The sequence below is a fragment of the Oncorhynchus gorbuscha genome, linkage group LG12, assembly GCF_021184085.1.
Source record: "Oncorhynchus gorbuscha isolate QuinsamMale2020 ecotype Even-year linkage group LG12, OgorEven_v1.0, whole genome shotgun sequence".
In the NCBI taxonomy this organism is placed as follows: domain Eukaryota; kingdom Metazoa; phylum Chordata; class Actinopteri; order Salmoniformes; family Salmonidae; genus Oncorhynchus; species Oncorhynchus gorbuscha.
Window position 1 is genome coordinate 63455656 of NC_060184.1, and position 24107 is coordinate 63479762.

Here is a 24107-nt window from a genome sequence, read left to right on the forward strand (position 1 = left end):
AAGAGGGGAGTTTGTAGAGGAGAAGAGGGGAGTTTGTAGAGGAGAAGAGAGGGAGTCTGTAGAGGAGAAGAGGGGAGTCTGTAGAGGAGAAGAGGGGAGTCTGTAGAGGAGAAGAGGGGAGTCTGTAGAGGAGAAGATGGGAGGGGGTAGAGGAGAAGAGGGAGTCTGTAGAGGAGAAGAGGGGAGTCTTGAGGAGAAGATGGGAGGGGGTAGAGAGAAGAGGGGAGTCTGTAGAGGAGAAGAGGGAGTCTGTAGAGGAGAAGAGGGGAGTCTGTAGAGGAGAAGAGGGGAGTCTGGAGGAGAAGAGGGGAGTCTGTAGAGGAGAAGAGGGGAGTCTATAGAGGAGAAGAGGGGAGTCTATAGGGGAGAGGAGAAGAGGGGAGTCTATAGAGGAGAAGAGGGGAGTCTGTAGAGGAGAAGAGGGGAGTTTGTAGAGGAGAAGAGGGGAGTCTGTAGAGGAAAAGAGGGGAGTTTGTAGAGGAGAAGAGGGGAGTCTGTAGAGGAAAAGAGGGGAGTTTGTAGAGGAGAAGAGGGGAGTTTGTAGAGGAGAAGAGGGGAGTTTGTAGAGGAGAAGAGGGGAGTTTGTAGAGAAGAAGAGGGGAGTCTGTAGAGGAGAAAGGGGGAGGGGTTAGAGGAAAAGAGGGGAGGGGTAGAGGAGAAGAGGGGTGACTGTAGAGGGGATGGGGAAGAGGAGAATTGGGAGGAAATGTCTCTAAATGTAGTATAATTAAGCAATAAGGCCAGAGGGGGTGTGGTATATGGCCAATATACCACGGTTGACGGCTATTCTTACCGAGTGCCTGGATACAGCCCTGAGCTATGGTATATTGGCCATATACCACAAATGCCTTATTGCTATTATAAACTGGTTACCAACATAATTAGAGCAGTAAAAAGTAATGTTTTGTCATACCCAGGGTATACAGTCTGATATACCACGGCTGTCAGCCAATCAGCATTCAGCCTTCCAGTTAGGAGGGACATCCCAGGTCCTCCAAAGAGTGGGAAGAACTACAAAGACCTCAAACATAAATATGAAAATATATCAATATAATATAAATATAACTCCCTGGAGAGTCAGGTGTTTTCTTATGGTGGACACACACTGACTGGGATAGCCGTGGTGGGCCTCGCTTTTACTCCCATGTCTTCCGTGTATCCAAGGGCCATATTCAATCTAAAGCGAAAAACAGATTTCTGGGATTGTTTGAAAATAACTTATCCTGGGAATCTGGTTAGTGGGTTTGATGGAATATCTCACTAAAGCCGTTCCAGTGACACACTGTACTCTACTGTTGTGTTTTGTTTGGTCTGGTGCTTGTGGGTTGCTCAGAGCAGGGTGTGCCACTCTAACACACATGAAAGACTCAACCCTAAAGAGTGGTGATTTTCTAACTTGGCTCTTTGCTCAGCGAAAATAACTGCTACTGTACAGCAATACTCCCTTGTGATATTTTCAAAGGCTGAACTATAGAAATGGTCCAGTCCTTTGTCATTCTGGGTGCAGTTTACAATCCAAGAAAAACGTTTTATGGTGAGAAGGATTTGAAGCTGCGTAGCTCAAAACTGACAGACAGAATTTAGATCTTTGAACTCGTCATAGAACTTCTGATTCTGAAAGGAACCTTTCGGGAATGACTTCTTAATGTCAACCATGATGGAATCAGACTTTAAACAAAAATGTATCCTCTATCAGAACAAACGTTCTAAAACACAGGAACACGTGTGGGTTTATGAGTCAATCAGCAGTCCTAACCTCCAGAGATATGTTATTGAAGTTATATGTTTAACGACTGTTCCTTGGCGGATGTTGTAGTTATGGGAGATAGTTCAAACGTGTGCAGTAAACAGTGTCATCTCACCACCATTCAAGGTCTCGTCTCGGAGGATCTGAGAAGAAGTGTCTGTTTAACAGCGGTGTATAGACTTTCACTTTTATCACTCCTCAAAGAGTAACACATTGTTAGAGAGAGAGAGAGAGAGCGAGAGAGAGAGTGTGTGTGTGTGTGTGTGTGTGTGTGTGTGTGTGTGTGTGTGTGTGTGTGTGTGTGTGTGTGTGTGTGTGTGTGTGTGTGTGTGTGTGTGTGTGTGTGTGTGTGTGTGTGTGTGTGTGTGTGTGTGTGTGTGTGTGTGTGTGTGTGTGTGTGTGTGTGTGTGTGTGTGGTGTGTGTGCTCGCAATCGCCACAACAAACGATTGGAGACCAAGACGATTTAATTGGTCCATGGGGAATATTTTTTTTACAGCCCACTAAGTCCATTGCGAGACCAACTTGCTACATTCTTAAGCATCAGTGCATTCTATTTACGGCCAAACTTCCCACAATGCTGCATTTGAATACTGACACAGGAAATGAAATGTAGTCCACACTGCCTCTACCTTCATGCGTTTTCTTTAAGTCTTAAGTTACAGCTGTGTTTCTTTTTCCCATGTGGCACACAGAGGTCATGAGGTCATCTTGTAAAATGTTCCTTTCTTTCGTCTCTTAAACGGTTTCCCTCTGAAGTGCATGATGCATTGAAATGTTTTATTGTGGTTTGTCTGTCAGGATTCACCCTCTGCAGTGCATCTTTAAGGTTTTCTTCTCAATTCACAAAATAGTTGTAATTTCACATTTTGCCTTTACCACATGGGACAGCAAACACGCCACAGTCTCCCCACTTGGACACATCTTGTCAGGCTGAATTCAAATTGAATATAAACGTAGGTACTCCATTTATACCCTCAACCACCCCCGATTTACTCCTAGAAACCTGCAGTATTCTAGTCCCAGTTGTTTCCAAATGTGCCCATTGTTTCAGGTCAGGTTGTTCGTTATACAGTTTGAGCACTCTGAGACTGAACACTGCCCTAGTTTCTGAAGCTAATATTTATATAGTCTGTCACGTTGTCATTGTGTGTCAGCCGCTCTGTTTCAAAACCCAGAATAACAAACCTGGAAAGAGTGATGGAGAAGGAAAAAGGCTAAGTTTGGAAAGGGGGATAGAAAGGAGGAAGGGAAGGGGGATAGAAAGGAGGAAGGAAAGGCGGATGAAAGGAGGAAGGAAAGGGGGATAGAAAGGAGGAAGGAAAGGGGGATAGAAAGGAGGAAGGAAAGGGGGATAGAAAGGAGGAAGGAAAGGGGGATAGAAAGGAGGAAGGAAAGGGGGATAGAAAGGAGGAAGGAAAGGGGGATAGAAAGGAGGAAGGAAAGGGGGATAGAAAGGAGGAAGGAAAGGGGGATAGAAAGGAGGAAGGAAAGGGGGATAGAAAGGAGGAAGGGAAGGGGGATAGAAAGGAGGAAGGAAAGGGGGATAGAAAGGAGGAAAGGAAAGGGGGATAGAAAGGAGGAAGGAAGGGGGGGATAGAAAGGAGGAAGGAAAGGGGGGGATAGAAAGGAGGAAGGAAAGGGGGATAGAAAGGAGGAAGGAAAGGGGGATAGAAAGGAGGAAGGGAAGGGGGATAGAAAGGAGGAAGGAAAGGGGGATAGAAAGGAGGAAGGAAAGGGGGATAGAAAGGAGGAAGGGAAGGGGGATAGAAAGGAGGAAGGAAAGGGGGATAGAAAGGAGGAAGGAAAGGGGGGATAGAAAGGAGGAAGGAAAGGGGGATAGAAAGGAGGAAGGGAAAGGGGGGGGATAGAAAGGAGGAAGGAAAGGGGGATAGAAAGGAGGAAGGAAAGGAGGGGGGGATAGAAAGGAGGAAGGAAAGGGGGATAGAAAGGAGGAAGGAAAGGGGGATAGAAAGGAGGAAGGAAAGGGGGATAGAAAGGAGGAAGGAAAGGGGGATAGAAAGGAGGAAGGAAAGGGGGATAGAAAGGAGGAAGGAAAGGGGGATAGAAAGGAGGAAGAAGGAAAGGGGATAGAAAGGAAGAAGGAAAGGGGAAGGAAAGGGGGATAGAAAGGAAAGGAAGGGGGATAGGAAGGAAAGGGGGATAGAAAGGAGGAAGGGAAGGGGGATAGAAAGGAGGAAGGAAAAAGGGGGGATAGAAAGGAGGAAGGAAGGGGGATAGAAAGGAGGAAGGGAAGGGGGATAGAAAGGAGGAAGGGAAGGGGGATAGAAAGGAGGAAGGAAAGGGGGATAGAAAGGTGGAAGGAAAGGGGATAGAAAGGAAAGGGAAGGGGGGGGATAGAAAGGAGGAAGGGAAGGGGGATAGAAAGGAGGAAGGGAAGGGGGATAGAAAGGAGGAAGGAAAGGGGGATAGAAAGGAGGAAGGAAAGGGGGATAGAAAGGAGGAAGGGAAGGGGGATAGAAAGGTGGAAGGGAAGGGGGAGGGGAGTGTGCCGGTTTCGGCTTGGCTCTTTGCCATGGCAGCCCTGGCCGCGTTCTCAGAGTTCTTTTCCCAAACCGTGCACACACACACACACACACACACACACACACACACACACACACACACACACACACACACACACACACACACACACACACACACACACACACACACACACACACACACACACACACACACACACACACACACAGTACGGTTCTGTTTCATCAGCAGCCAAGCCCCCGATGCACCCGGCTGTGGTACAAGCACAGTAATGATTCGATTACATTATCGCACACGCATTAAAAGCATGAAGTAAAAGACTAGAGAAATGCCTGGAGAGAGAGAGCGAGTCGGGGGACCATATTTTAACACTAGAACCGCTAAAGCAATCATTTTGACTGCTCATGATTCCTTTTTTTTACTCTGCCATTTTTAAAGTCTTGCCTCCCTCCGTTTTGTACTTCTCCTAAATAAGTCTCTATAACACACTGTCTGTGTTAGAATCTTAATATCACAAACAGAACTGGAGTTATAACCAGTTTTAGCAGGGCGTGCCATTTAAAAAAATGGTTTTCCCCCATTGCCCCTCCTTCTCCCAACAGTTGAAAGTGCAGTGCCCAGTTGAGAATCACCACGATAATTGCCTCGAAACTATACCGAAACAAATTTCACACGTATAAAATCAGATTAAATCAATTAAGTAAGAATGACTGGGGAGAAAGGGGGAGAATGGTTGAGTTGATGAGGGAGGGGAAGAGAATGATGCATAATTTTGTAATCACCAATTGTGCTTGAAGAACAGGGGGTGGCCATTCTATTGTATTGATCCATTCTAATGATAATCTTAAAATGGTATGTACCCTATTTCAGTCCACTGAATAAAAGAGGTCATATGGGTCTACTCCGGGGTACTTGGAATAGGCTACACAGTGAGAGCGTGTGTAATGTACATGCTGAACGGCTCTCAGGTGAGGGAGTGACAGAGAATGTGGTGACGAGGCTTGTTGAACCTTACACTGGCAAGGGGACAAATGTCACCACGTACAATTTCTTCACTTCACTGTAATTGGCCGGCACCATGAACAAAGGGAGACGGCCGCTCACCGGCACTGCCGTCGTACTCCACAACGGTGGTGAAGATTGACAAGGCCACAGGGATGCAACAAAGAGAGAACCGGAAACTATAATGCACTACAACCAAACAAAGGTATGTCAAAGTGTGACAAGCAAGTGAAAGTTGCAAAAATTCTGTCAATTGCCAAGACAAGGAATAACAGTTCATTGAACTCCAACTGATGCCATGGTGTGAAGATGCACACAAGCACGTAGCTGACAATAATGTTCTGGTTTTGACTGCTGTCACGTCGACACATTCATTATAATGCAACTGTTGCTTTTGTGCTGATTTTCACTATTTATCAAGGCCACTTGGCACTTATAATGATGTTTTGGCTAATGATGTTTTCATCGTTTGACCACGCGTCTTGCTGACCACCCGTCTTGCTGGACACCCGTCTTGCTGACCACGCGTCTTGCTGACCACCCGTCTTGCTGGCCACCCGTCTTGCTGACCACCCGTCTTGCTGACCACCCGTCTTGCTGACCACGCGTCTTGCTGACCACCCGTCTTGCTGACCACCCGTCTTGCTGACCACCCGTCTTGCTGACCACGCGTCTTGCTGACCACCCGTCTTGCTGACCACCCGTCTTGCTGACCACACGTCTTGCTGACCACCCGTCTTGCTGGCCACCCGTCTTGCTGGCCACCCGTCTTGCTGACCACGCGTCTTGCTGACCACCCGTCTTGCTGACCACCCGTCTTGCTGACCACCCCCGTCTTGCTGACCACCCGTCTTGCTGACCACGCGTCTTGCTGACCACCCGTCTTGCTGACCACCCCCGTCTTGCTGACCACCCCGTCTTGCTGACCACCCGTCTTGCTGACCACCCGTCTTGCTGACCACCCCCGTCTTGCTGACCACGCGTCTTGGTGGTTGGGGTCTTTATTTCATTTTGTCATTATGAAAAGAAGCTGTTAACGTGTTCCAACACACATGCCTTCTGTTCGATAGTTGTAACAAACCCAACCCACAAATAAAATGTATTAAACACTTGAATGTGTTTTTTGTGTTTTATATTTTTACTTATAGCCTAGCAATAACAAGCTCATGAAAATGCTGTTTAAAAACAATCATTGTTACCCAAGGTCTTCATAAACACAACCAAATGATTACTTTTTGCGATCGCATATATGAAATGTATTAATTACAGTGTTAGAATGTTGCAGTCAGAATGCTCATTAACTTGAAGGGGGAGGGGTCCCTTGAGGCCCAGACGTTCTACTGTTTAAAGGGGCGATTTAAAAAAAAAAACATCTTGTTTAGTGAAGAAGTTCTTTAAATCCCATTGGTTCCTTTTGTAGAGGTCAAGGTCAGAGTTAATTTGAGGTTCAACTGTAATATAATGCTCCTAAGGGAGCTCTTGCTACTCCCCTAGAGCCTTACAAAACATACCAATGTTATACTGAAGCCCTGAGGTAAATCCACCAAATCACTCAATGTTCCATATAACTTTCTAGTATTCTACCAAGATCACTCAACGCTCTACCAAACCGTAATGTCCTGCTGCCATTCTCCAACATTAGTCTGGTCTGTTTCTCATTAGAGCCCAGAGCCCAGGGTAACACATCTGCTCTGGTTATGAATGCTTATCAATGCTTATGAATGTTTATGAGCCCTTCACCTTGTCATAAAACACATAAATCCTCCGTGTTGTGGGCGTTGTATTCACTTAAAAACCCTTCTCTGCCTCCCCCTCTTAGAGGGACCTGAGTGGGGCTATACCCCAGTGGGGTCTTAGCATGATTTATGGGAGAAGCACAGGGTAACTGAAGCCTTGGTTTCCCTCTGATGGTGTCGCTGCCACATTTGTATGCTCTGAATGCTTCCCCCCGGTATGAAAAACTAGCCTGTCACCGGCACCAGAGAGGCGCATCCCAAACTCCCGTCCCCCTGTAGAATTAGAGGGGAACAAGCCATTAACCACAGCCAAATCTTAGGGCGGAATTTGTCGTGATCTCTCCACAATATTTATTTCACCCAGGCTAATGAAAATGTATTAGCTTTGCGTCTGCGAGTTGAAAGTTCCCTCCTCCCAGTTTAACTGGTGCTCATTCTCATTAATATTTTAGACCCTGGAGAGGAAAGGAATGTCTTTGTTAGCCGTGATGCCATCATGTTAGGCGGAATGTATGTGCTATGATAGTGTTCTGTGCTCCTGCAGTTTGACAAGGAGGTAGAGTCAGTGCTGTATTTTTTAGCACGTAGCTCCTAGCAGTGACTCACAGGAAGGCAGGCCGGCAGGCAGAGATTCCCTGTTGTTTTGGGCTGAATGCTTTGGCTTGACAGAAGTAAACAGTGGATTGTTGGTTTGATGCAGTGAAGGGAGTCTGTGGTTTCATTTCAAGATGTCTTCTGACAGGTGTTTCACATTTTTGACGCAAAATTTTTCAAGGTGAGTTTTTTACCTCAACCCGAGCTGTATTCGATCAGTGCCAGGCCCACCCCATATCATATTTTGTACAGGACAGGTATAGACAGATCACAACATAATATTCACCACAGTAATTGCCCTAAAATGGCTTCATACCATGCAAAGTGTTTTGAAATCCCTGAGCCACATTGGCACCAGATATTTAGAAATACTGTATTTAGATGAACATAAGACATACTGCTAGCAGTTTCAAACGGCGATTATTAGAATAGAATACTGTCTAGTATCAGTGTGTAGTGATATGTTATTGTTACTACAGAGCAGGTTATGTGCCGAGTGAGAGGAAACGCCCGGAGAAGAACCTGCCCTAACCACAGTGTAAGAACTGACGCTGGAGTAGAGAAGCAGGTAGGGAGAAAAGAACATTTCATTTAGCACAGACATGGAACAGGACAGGAACAGCGTCAGAACCGGGTAACAAAATGACAAACAACAATTAATGCTGAAGCGGGGAACAGAGCTGGGGAACAGACAGATATAGGGGAGGAAATTACACAGGTGATTGAGTCCAGGTGAGTGCAATAAATTGCTGATGCGCGTGATGAGGGAAGCAGGTGTGTGTGATGATGGTGGCAGGAGTGTGTAGTGCTGGGCAGACTGGCACCCTCGAGCGCCAGGGAGGGAGAGCGGGAGCAGGCGTGACACACAGACCTAGAATCAGATTATCTTCTCTCCAATGCTTACCTTAGCTATTAGGGGATTGGACAATATCTGACCCAAGATCAGGGATTATGGTACATTTACTCCTAGTCCATAGCCTTAACTATTGACTCACTACCTATCAGATTACAGGACAGTAGGGGCCCGACACTAATCGCCCAGCAACCCGACAGGAATATTTGATTCTATTGGTCAAGGGCTAATGGGTTGGGCGCCATGGAGACAGGCGTGTTGAGGGTGATCTGTCTCCGTGTGTGTGTGTGTGTGTGTGTGTGTGTGTGTGTGTGTGTGTGTGTGTGTGTGTGTGTGTGTGTGTGTGTGTGTGTGTGTGTGTGTGTGTGTGTGTGTGTGTGTGTGTGTGTGTGTGTGTGTGTGTGTGTGTGTGTGTGTGTGTGTGTGTGTGTGTGTGTGTGTGTGTGTGTGTGATGTACCAATAGGGAATCTCTATCTCTGGGTTCAGGGCCAAGGTCAAGGCACTGACAACCATGAGATGCATCCGTCTCAGATTCACTTTAGAAGGACCTTGGATTCAGACAGGCATGCACACACACACAAACAACCCTCCTCCTCTCACACACTATGTACTGTATGCATTATTTCCTGCTAGCTGCAGTAATGGTTTAGTAAATGGAGTGGAAGGCATTTGGTTGAAAGCCCAGGTGGGACACTGTTCTTCTGTGCCCTTGAGATAGACTACAGCTATCGGGAGACGCACAGGATATAGGGTACATTAGGTCTCCTTGGAAGGCTTTTTTTAACTTAATATTCATTTTACCAGGAACTCCCCTCTGGTTTGAACCTCTTTTGCGAGGGAGTGTGTAACATCACCAGGCAAGAAGCATTCGTTTTCATAAAATCACAATACAGAACGATACACACAAAGACAATATAATATAGGGCTACATCACTTTATTACATACTGTGGCTATTGGCTAATCTCTTTATCCACCCCTTTTTTCTCTGATCTCTTTTCCTCCTGTTTCATTGATTACTGTGTATCTTTCTCTACACTGATTGGCAGATATGGAGCCGTGGATCCACAGGTTCCGGGCTGAGGGCACGGTGGATTACTCCCAGCTAACCTTTGACCCCAGCCAGAACGAACTGATAGTCGGAGCCAGGTAATATGTTTTTTCTCTCTCTCTCTCTCTCTCTCTCTCTCTCTCTCTCTCTCTCTCTCTCTCTCTCTCTCTCTCTCTCTCTCTCTCTCTCTCTCTCTCTCTCGCTCTCTCTCTCTCTCGCTCTTTCTGCTTCTATTCCGCAACAAAGCCTCCTTCACTCACGCCGCCAAACTTACCCTAGTAAAACTGACTATCCTACTGATCCTCGACTTCGGCGATGTCATCTACAAAATAGCTTCCAATACTCTACTCAGCAAACTGGATGCAGTTTATCACAGTGCCATCCGTTTTGTTACTAAAGCTCCTTATACCACCCACCACTGCGATCTGCATGCTCTAGTCGGCTGGTCCTCGCTACATATTCTTCGCCAGACCCACTAGCTCCAGGTCATCTACAAGTCCATGCTAGGTAAAGCTCCGCCTTATCTCAGTTCACTGGTCACGATGGCAACTCCCACCCGTAGCACGTGCTCCAGCAGGTGTATCTCACTGATCATCCATAAAGCCAACACCTCATTTGGCCACCTTTCCTTCCAGTTCTCTGCTGCCTGTGACTGGAACGAATTGCAAAAATCACTGAAGTTGGAGACTTTTATTTCCCTCACCAACTTCAAACATCTGCTATCTGAGCAGCTAACCGATCGCTGCAGCTGTACATAGTCTATCGGTAAATAGCCCACCCAATTTACCTACCTAATCCCCATACTGTTTTTATTTATTTACTTTTCTGCTCTTTTGCGCACCAGTATATCTTCCTGCACATGACCATCTGATCATTTATCACTCCAGTGATAATCTGCTAAATTGTAATTATTCGCCTACCTCCTCATGCCTTTTGCACACAATGCATATAGACTCTTTATTTTTTTTAATTATACTGTGTTATTTACTTGTTTATTGTTGTTGTAAATGAGAACTTGTTTTCAACTAGCCTACCTGGTTAAATAAAGGTGAAATAAAAAATAACTCAAAATAAAGTGATCTTTCCCCCTCTCTCTATTCTTCTCCCTCTCTTTCTCTCTGGCTATCCACTCACTTGCCACAGAGTGTTCTCAAGTTAAGCTCATTGTCTCTGTCAAGCACATCATATTTAATCCAGAGTGCCTGTGTTTGTCTGAAGTGTTCTCTGGCCAGCTGAGATTGGGCCTAGATGAACTCTAACTAGAGTGTCTGTGTGTGTTTGTGTGTGAGTGCATTCGTGTGTGTTGTCAATTCAAGCCGTTCTCTCCAGTTTAGCAGATGGCTGAGGAGACAGAGAGCTGGAGGAGCAGGACCAACACAGAGAAGCAGAGCTGGGGGAATAAACTAATGTACTGCATATGGGATACAGGGAAACGGAGAAGTTGGAAAGACCTGCAAGGCCTGACAGATAAGGAGAAGATAGAGGGAGGGAGAGAGAAGAGCTCTTACCCTTTCCTTTCAAACACTAACCTGACTCAGGGGCTTTAGGGTGGTCCTGTCTCTATCTGCAGTTGTCTGGCCTAGTCTGTCTTCCTGCTCTCTCTGGAGTCGGCTCAGTAAAAGGGATCTAGGAGAAGTGTTCGGGGCTTGGGGTTGACTTAGGACCAGGCCTCACTGAGTCCTTTCACACAGGCCATCAGGCCACAGACATACCCTCTCTGGCTAACTACATTTGAGTTTTAGACATTGATGTGAGCCATATTGGCACCAGAAGTTCTCAGGCAATTATACGACTGTTCTAATGTTAAACATCTTGAATTAAACCAACTGTATCCAAAATACAGGTCTAATTGGACTCATGGAAACTCCATGTTAGACGGATTCAACACACAGTGCCCATTCACACAGACAGAGAAGCCTAGTACCAAATCAACCCCTAGCTCCTTAAATGCTCAGTGACAGGGATCTAGAATTAAGTGTTTAAGGAGCTAGGGGTTGTCTGTGGCCTGATGGCCAGAGTGAAAGGACTCAGTGATAATGGAGGTAGAGAAGGAGAGGCAGATCGATGTCAATGTCAATATACTGTAAAGAGGTTCTTAGACCACAGCCTGCCCTGTGAGATAGCCACGCTTCAGAAGATGGATCCGTTTGTGTGTGTCCGTCCGTGCGTGCGTGCGTCTTCGTGCGTGCACCTATGCATATGTGTGTAAGCTATCGAGTCATCTTATGGGAAGAGGTTTCAGCTGATGAATAATATTACAGAATAGATGCATTACTCTGACAAGAGCTAGGAGGGTTGTTATACCTTCATGCACCAAGTTGAACTGAAATAGAAAGATTGATTCTCTGACATTCAAGGCCAATTTTATTTGAAATAAAACGTTTTTTAAAAGGAAACGATAATCCGCTGAAAAATGTAATAAAGCTGTTATAACTCAAAAATAAGTACAGAGAACCTGGGAATTATTGTGGGAATAACTTCCGAGGCGAAGCCAAGGGCTGGCAAAACCGCTCTTAGGAGGGTGTTATTCACAATAATTCCTGGTTTTGAGGGCCTTGTTGCTTTTATAAAATGGTTGCCAGCATTTCAAAAAAAGATGAATGACATGTTTTCATTAAAAACGTTATTTGAATTAGTACATTCGTTTTATGTCATCCTTCCACCATACAATATAGTCTAGCCGTTAGTTCTGAGATTCTGAAGTTGCTAGCCAAATGGGGTGATTGTCCATTCCAATTTCATAGACGTTCTAAGTAAAACATTTTGCTATGGAGGCTAGCTACTTCTACTTTGCTAGCTAGCCAGCTAAAGCGAACACACAATCTCATCAAGCAGCTGAAATGACAGCAAGCTATATGCATTTTTGTTTTCCGTTCGTTTTCATTGCCATTTCTTTGGATATATCCATTATACTTATTCTGATAAAATGAATTCGCCTGGCTCAGAGAAGCTGTCAGTTTTGTAACGTTCATATGCATGGCACGGTGGAGATCGCCCCAAAAAACTGCAACGTTGTTCCACAGGAAAGGTTTGGACAAACTCCAACTGTTGCAAACCAAATGCTAGGCAAGTAGCATGGGGAAATATTGTATAGACACTTTTTTCCAGGGGAGATTACGTTTATAAATTGCCTAGCTGGGCTGTGGGACAGTGGCTGCGCATTGATAAATCTAACGGAACAGTTAAATTACCCAGGGATTGTAGTGAATAACTCCCTGCTGTCAACCAATCAGTATCCAGGATCCAGACAATCGTTTTGAAATGATGATTCTGTGATGCAATAATGCTGACTTTACAAAACCATAGTGAGACATTGATAGTCAATATAGAGACTACTCACTGTCATGTTTCCAAATAAACCATTTTTTTAGTTGGCTTACAATGGAAACTTCACAATTCAAACGAGCTTGAGCCAAGGATAGGCTCAGAGAAATGTACCCATGAAAGTCCTTATAATCACACAGAGAGATGTACCTGTGAAAGTCTATAATCAGACGGAAACAGAGAGATGTACCTGTGAAAGTCTATAATCAGACGGAAACAGAGAGATGTACCTGTGAAAGTCTATAATCAGACAGAGAGAGAGAGATGCACCTGTGAAAGTCTTTATAATCAGACAGACAGAGAGATGTACCTGTGAAAGCCTTTATAATCAGACAGAGATGTACCTGTGAAAGTCTTTATAATCAGACAGAGATGTACCTGTGAAAGTCTTTATAATCAGACAGAGATGTACCTGTGAAAGTCTTTATAATCAGACAGAGATGTACCTGTGAAAGCCTTTATAATCAGACAGAGATGTACCTGTGAAAGTCTTTATAACAAGACAGAGATGTACCTGTGAAAGTCTTTATAATCAGACAGAGATGTACCTGTGAAAGTCTTTATAATCAGACAGAGACAGAGATGTACCTGTGAAAGTCTTTATAATCAGACCGAGACAGAGATGTACCCGTGAAAGTCTTTATAATCAGACAGAGATGTACCTGTGAAAGCCTTTATAATCAGAACGAGACAGAGAGATGTACCGTGAAAGTATTTATAATCAGACAGAGACAGAGAGATGTACCTGTGAAACACAGTTTCCATTAGCCGGTAATAGCCGGCTTTTGGCCGATAAAAAAAATGTGAAAAGGCGATAAATAAAATTGACTCCGGGCAATGGTCGGAGAGAAGACGAAAAAATTCCATCCCGAAATAATGCTTTTTAAACTATTAATTGATGGAAATACCAGTTTGAATGGTCATCCCTATCAGTTTCTAGGTTCATTTGCCTAATTTAGTGGAAGTAAATTGGCGCATGTGTACAGTATATTTGTTATGTATCTTATTTATCACACACGTACACAATACAGATAGCCTTTCAGCGGAAAACATGTCTGACAGCGTGAGAGCTGCTGCTACAGCATCTCAAATAGCAAATGCGTAGTCAACGGAAGGCAGGCATCATCAGCAGGTCACACACCACTTTGCAATGAGCTGGAGGCAGCATGCCTTTTAAAAACATATACTTAAATGTCTGAAACCTGAGCGTTTTACTACATATTACGAGGCATGTCTTACCGAGACAAAATCAAACCATATCCGTGGAGGAAATGAATTCATATGAACTTTCTTTCTTTGGCCAATAGCCAAAGGCACAATCGTTGTAATAATAGCAATCCGTGCTAGTTGTTGCATATTAGATCTACCCTCTAACGGATATTTTAGTCTCCGTCACATGAAACCGCTCGTATGTACGGTGTGCTTTTGACAACAGTGTTTTCCCGCTAATTGCGTTAGGGAAAGAATATTCAAACGTAGCCTGCGGCACATGGCGACTCTTATAATGTGAAATAATAGTAGTTTATCAACATTTGAAGCTAAACGTTTGTGATCTGTTGTATCAGACTCTGCTTTTGAATGTTTGATTTATTTAGTCTAGGCCTATTGGGATCTATCGTCCCACAACTGTCCCATAGTCTGTTTGGAATAGGCTATTTCTTTCTCGTCAAGCTGACTAATAGAATATGTATTTTTTTTCACAAAATGTATGAACTCATGTATTAACAGAGACAAATACGCATCAGCAGAGCGGAGAAAAATACTCCTCAAAACTCCCATTCAGTTGGATGAAGTTACCCGTAAAAAATATCTAATGGTTAAGGTTTGGATTTGTCAAGGGTAAGCTTATCCCGCATCTGTGTCTACGGGAAAGTTCTTCCCAGACAAGCGCATATCACTGGGAGAGATGACATAAAGTATGTAATCTTGCAAACTATATTCAGTTCAGTTTTGACTGGGTTTCTATTCAACAAAGATATACCTAGTTTTGGAATGCTATAGCAGCAAAGTAGTCTAATCGAGTGTTCCTATATGTCGTTACATCCGAACAGGCGTTTGAAGTGGCCCGGAAACAAGTGTGCTACATCAAAGATGTGTTATTAAGGGAGAGAAAATGGCCAAAATAGGGATAAAATAACCCTGAGATATCGTTGGACACCTATTACCAGAAATGCTCTCCTGTCCACTTTTATTTTCTCCGGTGTTGTTCTTTTAGAGAAGATTCTACCTTCATCTCTCCTCCCTCTCTTTTTTCTTTCAGAAACCACCTCTTCAGACTCAATCTGGAGGACCTCTCGTTGATCCAGGTGAGTCTTTACCAGCGTTACCATTATCCCCCCTCTATTTTACTATCTATCGCTCTGTCACTCCCTCTTTCTCCCTCCCAATCCCCTTCCTATATATATATATATCCCTCTCACTCCCTCTTTCTCCCTCCCAATCCCCTTCCTATATATATATATATATCCCTCTCACTCACTCTTTCTCCCTCCCAATCCCCTTCCTATATATATATATATATCCCTCTCACTCCCTCTTTCTCCCTCCCAATCCCCTTCCTATATATATATATATATCCCTCTCACTCCCTCTTTCTCCCTCCCAATCCCCTTCCTATATATATATATATATCCCTCTCACTCCCTCTTTCTCCCTCCCAATCCCCTTCCTATATATATATATATATCCCTCTCACTCACTCTTTCTCCCTCCCAATCCCCTTCCTATATATATATATATATCCCTCTCACTCACTCTTTCTCCCTCCCAATCCCCTTCCTATATATATATATATATCCCTCTCACTCACTCTTTCTCCCTCCCAATCCCCTTCCTATATATATATATATATCCCTCTCACTCCCTCTTTCTCCCTCCCAATCCCCTTCCTATATATATATATATATCCCTCTCACTCACTCTTTCTCCCTCCCAATCCCCTTCCTATATATATATATATATCCCTCTCACTCCCTCTTTCTCCCTCCCAATCCCCTTCCTATATATATATATATATCCCTCTCACTCACTCTTTCATTCACTTCTCTCTTTTCTCATGTTCTCTCTCTCTCTCTTTGTTCCTCTTGCTTATTTTCTGCCCCCTCCCTCCCTCTCCCACCACCTCCTTACTCTCTGCTGGACCACAGTGTCATCTACAAGAAGTCCTGTCTGTCTTGTCTTTGTGTTTAACACAGTTATGCAGTAATTATCGTGACACTTACTGGAACAGCCCGGCTGTCAGGCCCGTAAGAAATGGTCACAAACAAGACACAAAGCTTGTCATAGCATGCCATGGGAGCTACAGTAATGAAAACCCAGGGAACATTTCAAATAGTTCAATAGTTTCTCACTGTTATAGACTATGCATCTTGACAACATCATTAAGTTAACTTCTTGCGTCGAGCCATCCCGCATCCGGGATCGTGACTACAGCCTCAAGCTCATTAGCATAACGCAATGTTAACTATTCATGAAAATCGCAAATGAAATGAAATAAATATGCTAGCTCTCAAGCTTAGCCTTTTGTTAACAACACTGTCATCTCAGATTTTCAAAAATATGCTTCTCAACCATAGCAAAACAAGCATTTGTGTAACAGTATTGATAGCTAGCATTAGCATTTAGCGTTAGCATTTAGCGTTAGTATTTAGCGTTAGCATTTAGCGTTAGCATTCAGCAGGCAACATTTTCACAAAAACCAGAAAACCATTCAAATAAAATAATTTACCTTTGAAGAACTTCGGATGTTTTCAATGAGGAGACTCTCAGTTAGATAGCAAATGTTCAGTTTTTCCTGAAAGATTATTTGTGCAGGAGAAATCAGTCCATTTTCTGCGTCATGTTTGGCTACCAAAAAAAAACGAAAATTCATTCATCCAAACGCCAAACTTTCTTCCACATTAACTCCATAATATCGACTGAAACATGGTAAACGTTGTTTAGAATCAATCCTCAAGGTGTTTTTCACATATCTCTTCATGATATATCATTCCTGGAAGTCTCCTCTCTGTCTCAATCACATGGATGAATGCGAGCAGCTTGGAGATTACGCAACAATTTCAACAAAGGACACCGGGCGGACACGTGGTAAATGTAGTCTCTTATGGCCAATCTTCCAATGTAATGCCTACAAATACGTCACAATGCTGCAGACAACTTGGAGAAACGATAGAAAGGGCAGGCTAATTCGTGGCGCTTTCACAGCCATATAAGGAGACAATGAAAAACAGAGCGTCAAAAATCCTGCTCATTTCCTGTTTGAAGTTTCATCTTGGTTTCACCTGTAGCATCAGTTCTGGGGCACTCACAGATAATATCTTTGCAGTTTTGGAAACGTCAGAGTGTTTTCTTTCCAAAGCTGTCAATGATATGCATAGTCAAGCATCTTTTTGTCCTGTGGGCTTGGATTGTACCATGGGCTATGTGCAGAGGCCATCTCGAGGATAAGCTGGATCAGGGATTCAGGAAAGTCCACCAGCCACAGTAGTCAGTCTTAATGCCCCATCTGTCTAACTGTAGTCTCCTCTTCAGTTAGTCTTAATGCCACATCTGTCTAACTGTAGTCTCCTCTTCAGTCAGTCTTAATGCCCCACCTGTCTAACTGTAGTCTTCTCTTCAGTCAGTCTTAATGCCCCACCTGTCTAACTGTAGTCTTCTCTTCAGTCAGTCTTAATTCCCCCATCTGTCTAACTGTAGTGTTCTCGTCAGTCAGTCTTAATGCCACATCTGTCTAACTGTAGTCTTCTCTGCAGTCAGTCTTAATGCCCCATCTAACTATAGTCTTCTCTTCAGTCAGTCATAATGCCCCATCTGTCTAAACGTAGTCTTCTCTTCAGTCAGTCTTAATGCCCCATCTGTCTAACTGTAGTCTCCTCTTTAGTCAATCTTAATGCCCCACCTGTCTAACTGTAGTCTTCTCTTCAGTCGGTCATAATGCCCCATCTGTCTAACTGTAGTCTCCTCTTTAGTCGGTCTTAATGCCCCATCTGTCTAACTGTAGTCTTCTCTTCAGTCAGTCTTAATGCCCCATCTGTCTAACTGTAGTCTTCTCTTCAGTCAGTCTTAATGCCCCACCTGTCTAACTGTAGTCTTCTCTTCAGTCAGTCTTAATGCCCCATCTGTCTAACTGTAGTCTTCTCTTCAGTCAGTGTTAATGCCCCACCTGTCTAACTGTAGTCTTCTCTTCAGTCAGTCTTAATGCCCCATCTGTCTAACTGTAGTCTCCTATTCAGTCGGTCTTAATGCCCCATCTGTCTAACTGTAGTCTTCTCTTCAGTCAGTGTTAATGCCCCATCTGTCTAACTGTAGTCTTCTCTTCAGTCAGTGTTAATGCCCCATCTGTCTAACTGTAGTCTTCTCTTCAGTCAGTCTTAATGCCCCATCTAACTGTAGTCTTCTCTTCAGTCAGTGTTAATGCCCCATCTAACTGTAGTCTTCTCTTCAGTCAGTCTTAATGCCCCATCTGTCTAACTGTAGTCTTCTCTTCAGTCAGTGTTAATACCCCATCTAACTGTAGTCTTCTCTTCAGTCAGTCTTAATGCCCCATCTAACTGTAGTCTAATCTTCAGTCAGTGTTAATGCCCCATCTGTCTAACTGTAGTCTCCTCTTCAGTCAGTCTTAAAGCCCCATCTGTCTAACTGTAGTCTCCTCTTCAGTCAGTCTTAATGCCCCATCTAACTGTAGTCTTCTCTTGAGTCAGTCTTAATGCCCTATCTGTCTAACTGTAGTCTTCTCTTCAGTCAGTCTTAACCTCTAGCGACGAGCAATCCCGTATCCGGGAGCGTAATCATAGCCTCAAGCGCATTACCATAACGCAATGTATCCTATTCATGAAAATCGCAAATGAAATGAAATAAATATATTCAAACACAAGCTTAGCCTTTTGTTAACAACACTGTCAAGCATTTGTGTAAGTTTAGCATGGCATAATGCTATGCTAGGCTGTGCTGGCAGCAGGCAACATTTTCACAAAAATAAGAAAAGCAACCAAATTAAATCATTTACGTTTGAAGAACTTCAGATGCTTTCACTCAGGAGACTCCCAGTTAGATAGAAAATGTTCCTTTTTCATTATTTTTGTAGGCGAAAAACTTCACGTTTGTTCAACCTGCTTGGCTGAGAAATCGACAGAAAAATACTTCAACTATAATGCATTAGCATAACGCAACTTTTTCTATTCATGAAAATCGCAAATTAAATTAAATAAATATATTGAAACACAAGCTTAGCCTTTTGTTAACAACACTGTCATCTCAGATTTTCAAAATATGCTTTTCAACCAAAGCTACACAAGCATTTGTGTAAGAGTATTGATAGCTTAGCATAGCATTAAGCCTAGCATTCAGCAGGCAACATTTTCACAAAAACAAGAAAAGCATTCAAATAAAATAATTTACCTTTGAAGAACTTTGGATGATTTCAATGACGAGACTCTCAGTTAGATAGCAAATGTTCATTTTTTCCAAAAATATTATTTGTGTTGGCGAAATAGCTCCGTTTTGTTCATCACGTTTCGCTAAGAAAAAGCCCAGAATATGCAGTCACTACAACGCTGAACTTTTTTCCAAATTAGCTCCATAATATCGACAGAAACATGGCAAACGTTGTTTAGAATCAATCCTCAAGGTGTTTTTCACATATCTATTCGATAATATATCAGTCGTGACAGTTGGTTTCTCATCAGAAGCTAACGGAAAAATACTGCAGCTGGAGATTACGCAATAATTGCAACGGAGGACACCAAGCGACCACCTGGTAGATGTAGTCTCTTATGGTCAATCTTCCAATGATATGCCTACAAATACGTCACAATGCTGTTGTCACCTTGGGGAAGCAACAGAAAGCCTAAGCTCATTCGTGGCCCATTCACAGCCATATAAGGAGTCATTGGCATGAGGCGGTTTCAAAAAATGCGGCACTTCCTGATTGGATTTTTATCTGGGTTTCGCCTATAACATCAGTTCATCAGTGTTTTCTTTCAAAAGCTGTCAATTATATCCATAGTCAAGCATCTTTTCATGACAAAATATCTTGTTTAAAACGGGAACGTTTTTCATCCCAAAATTTAAATATAGCCCCCTATATCCAAGAAGTTAATGCCCCACCTGTCTAACTGTAGTCTTCTCTTCAGTTAGTGTTAATTCCCTATATGTGTATGTCTACCCCAGCTCCTAAAACCACGTGTGAAATTCCCGTGGTTCCTGTGGTCCAGACCCATTCTGTTCTGCTGCATGACGATAGTATTTTTGCAGTTTGCTAAGTTATTTGCACCTTGTGTTCTGCCTGCCAGAGGAAGAAGCACAGATGCTCATTCTTTATCTCTTCTTAGTTAAGACTGGCAGCACAAAACCAAATCAATTGAATCAAGCAAATTGATTGTTATTTGATTTTTAAAAATGTGTTATTAAAATTATGCTATAAATTAATATCTCTTGTCTTTTTTGTCAAGTTTTGATGTTGAAAGCAATAGCATGCGTTTGAGCAGTGCAAGGTGATATTTGTAAACATACTGTACAGTATAATTGTAGCTCTTTCCCTCCCTTCATCCCTTCATCCCACAATGGCATAGTAACCATTACCCCAGCATGCTCCCTCCTTTCTCCTTGATTTCCATGGCTGAAGGCTGTATGTGTGTACTTACCCTCTGTGGGGCTAAGAATCGTGTAGCACATTGAGTAACCAGTCAAACATTGACAAGTTAGAGGTTTATCTGGATCTCTTCCTGGGGGAAAACAGCAGGCTCCTTTGATGCTCTGGACAGAGGCTAGACACGGGCAGTTTACTGATGCTCTGGACAGAGGATAGACACTGGCTGTTTACACCCTCAAAGACCAGGGGAGAATAGAGAGAATGGGGGAGGGGGGTTGGGGAGAGAGAGAACAAAAGACATGAAGAAGACGAGGAGAGGGAAGAATAGAGGAAAAAGAGATCGGAGATCATAATAGACAGAGATGAGAGAAAGAAGGTGAGGTAGAGTGAGACAGAGAGATAAGAAAAGAGAGATACCCCCCATAGAGAAAGGCAGAGATCCATGGGGAGTCACTCTTTTGTTGGTGCTCACTGGGACAGGGCTGGTTATTAAAGATGCTTCATCCCATCCCTTCTTCTCTCATCCTTCATCCATCCTTCTTAGCCTTTATCTCATCCCTCACTCAGTGTAGATTCCTCTAGCCCTTATCAACCCTCCTTCGCCCCAGGCAGGCCCCATCTCCAAAGAGAGAAAGCCTTGGTAATCTGGACCAAGGGCCAACTGCCAATTTAAACTGACCCTGAGTCTAGAGGCTGCTTTGCATCTGACTGGAACAGGGTTTTAGGCTAGAGAGTTAAGGAGCTACCTATCTAAAAAAAAACAGGGCTCAGCTGAAGTGGTCGGAGTGCCATTGTGAGATTTGGTTCTACTTTGGTTGCTACCATCTTCTATTTTTCTCTTCTTCTCTTCTCGCCTTTCTTCTTGTAATTGTCCTCTCCCCCTGTCCTCTTCTCTCTCTTTCCTCTAACTCTCCCCCTCTTCACGTCTCTTCTCCTCTTTCCCGCTCTCCTCTCTTTTCTTCTCCTCTCCTCATTTACCTTCTTCTATAATGACACAGGGCGAGACCCAGATGCAGATGGTTCGAGTCTCTGATATTTATTAAACAACAAGGGGCAGGCAAGAGGCAGGTCGAGGATAGGCAAAAGTCAGGTCAGAGTTCCAAACGGTACAAGGAGGCAGGCAGGCTCAAGGTAAGGGCAGGCTGATTGGTCAGGCAGGCGGGCTCAGAGTCAGGGCAGGCTGATTGGTCAGGCAGGCGGGCTCAGAGTCAGGGCAGGCTGATTGGTCAGGCATGCGGGCTCAGAGTCAGGGCAGGCTGATTGGTCAGGCAGGCGGGCTCAGAGTCAGGGCAGGCTGATTGGTCAGGCAGGCGGGCTCAGAGTCAGGGCAGGCAAATGGTCAAAACCAGGAGGACTAGAAAAACAGAGGCAAGGAAAAAGCAGGAGCACGGAAAAACATGCCGGTTGACAAGACAAGACGAACTGGCAACAGACAAACAGAGAACACAGGAATAAATACCCTGGGAAAATGGGGAAAATGGGTGACACCTGGAGGTGGGTGGAGACAATCACAAAGACAGGTGAAACAGATCAGGGCGTGACATCTTCTGCTTTGTCCCTCAGCTCCACTACCCTTTACCCCCTCCTCTCGTTTTAATTTCCCCTCTCCTCTCTTTAAAAGATACAATTATTTTCATTGCGGTGAGATTTGCATCCTTGGCGTCCTTGGCATGGCTTATATTCTTTCTGTGTTAGGTTTCATTATGAAGGAAGTCTCCCCTGCTGGTGCCTCTCAGCTCATATTAAGAGCATTAAAGATGGATCAAATTGATTTGTGATGGGAATATTGTTTATGAAATCGCAATACGGGAACTACAGATGAAAATGTACTATCTAGCTAAATCTGGTGCAATGGCATGTTGTACATGGTCCCTAACAAATAAACGAGTAAATAATGCATTCCTAGAAAGAATGCACTACCAGAATACTCACAGGTTTATTTGATTTTACTTAAAGTAGTCTGCTGTGGGAAATGACCTACAAAACTACACTCTCGTGTCTTGTGTGTCTTGATGAAGCTCAGTGCTGAGAGCTATGCCGTGCATGATTTCTTTTTTTTTTTTACAAGAAGAGACGAGGTAGAATTACCATTTGATGTTTAATCAATGCTCAGACGTAATCCTTTATTAACCGAGGAAATATATTTATGAGCATGTCAAAACAGCCAAGGTCATCCTTCAATGTATGAAGGAAAAATAAACCAGCACTCTAGAATTTCTTTCTGGCATTATTGATTGAAATCTCTCTAATTTTCCCTCAAACTAACCCTCATCGCTTCAAATGAAACCTGGAGACTCTTGGCAGTGTTGTGTTGTTTGGAGTTTCAGAGAACAGTGGCAGTTGATGTGCTGCTAGCCAGCTAACTGCCTTCTGTCTGTCCTGTGGTACTGCAGATATAGAGTTCACCAGGAGATCGATACTGGCTGAGGCCTGCTATCATAATCTCACTGGCCTCTGTTACCTCAGCAAAACGCTCTTCTTCCCTCCATCCTTCTCTCCCCCTCTCTCTTCCTACTCCCTGACTGTAATGAACAATAAAGTCAAGGTTTTAGAAAAGCACAAGGGAGAGAAGAAGTGAAGTCCTCTGCTCTGAGAAGAAGGGATAACATTGGAGATGAAGAGAGAGAAAGCGAGAAAGCGAGAGAGAGAGAGAGAGAGAGAGAGAGAGCGAGAGAAATCTTTTGCAATTTCTGTGTGTCTTTGATTGCATTCCCCATGGATTATCTCTTCAATTGGGGCTATGAACAGGAAGGGTACAGACGACTCAGGCGAGAGATAGTACTTTGTCTGATGAACTGTTTTCGTGTTGTAAACACTCTCAGAATACAAAGCAAAACAATGATTTGAAGTGAAAAGTTTCTGAGAAGTTTCTGATTGCCATCAGATGGAGTGTTTTTACAACACAAACACACACTCAGAATCTGGTTTGTATAGAATCTGGCAGCAGGTAAAGTAGGCCTACTCTGCAATGACTAGCATGTCTAGTGTGAACAGCCCCTATGTCAATACACCACCCCTTACCCCCTTCTACCCACTACCCCCTCACTGTCCTACACTCACCCCTTGCCAACCCCAGTCAGCAGAGTCATCCTTGGCACCCTGTACACCTTGTACACCCTGTACACCCTGTACAGTAGCTGCTGTGGGTTGGACGTAGCACTTCCTTGATGAATGACCTGCTCTCTGTCTGCATTGTGTTCACATCCCATTGTGTTGCTCACGGTGATGGATGATCACCTGGGTTCTAGACCTCAGTGTTCCTTCCTTCCTGTCCTGTTTCTCTCTCTCTTTCTCTTCTCTCTCCCTCTGTTCTATCGTTAATATAATGGCCTTATGAGAGACATTAAATCCTTCATTAGTAGGCTATTTCCTCTGACACAGAAAATGTAAACTGGAACACAGAGAGGCAGTCTAGTTTTTCAGAGAGTGTTGTGGATCGAAGCATTAGGCAATTATTGCTGGACAAGTTCTGTAGTAGGAGTAGCATTGTTCACATTCAATGTGGAGTGCAGTATGTGAAATAAATAGCACATATGCCATGAAACATTATTTTTTGCTATAATGAAGACATCTAATGCAAGATGCAAAATAAGTTCCCAGTGTGTTGTATTTCAGCAGCTTCTCTCTTCCCATCACACTTTCTGTCTGAGAGACAATTACCCCTGCTTAGCAAGCACTAACGGAACACCTCTGTTAGCTTCAATAGCAC

At 43.7% G+C, this 24107-nt stretch overlaps 1 protein-coding gene across 4 annotated transcripts in view; it reads left to right on the top strand.

Moving 5' to 3' along the window:
- sema5a (sema domain, seven thrombospondin repeats (type 1 and type 1-like), transmembrane domain (TM) and short cytoplasmic domain, (semaphorin) 5A) overlaps window positions 1-24107 on the top strand; it is a 210875-nt gene that overhangs the window by 61507 nt on the left and 125261 nt on the right. For all 4 annotated transcript variants that reach the window (XM_046292575.1, XM_046292573.1, XM_046292571.1 and 1 more), the window contains 2 exons: window positions 9485-9584; window positions 15071-15116. In XM_046292575.1, coding sequence (XP_046148531.1) covers window positions 9485-9584; window positions 15071-15116 — 146 coding nt within the window. The remainder of the gene's footprint in view (window positions 1-9484; window positions 9585-15070; window positions 15117-24107) is intronic.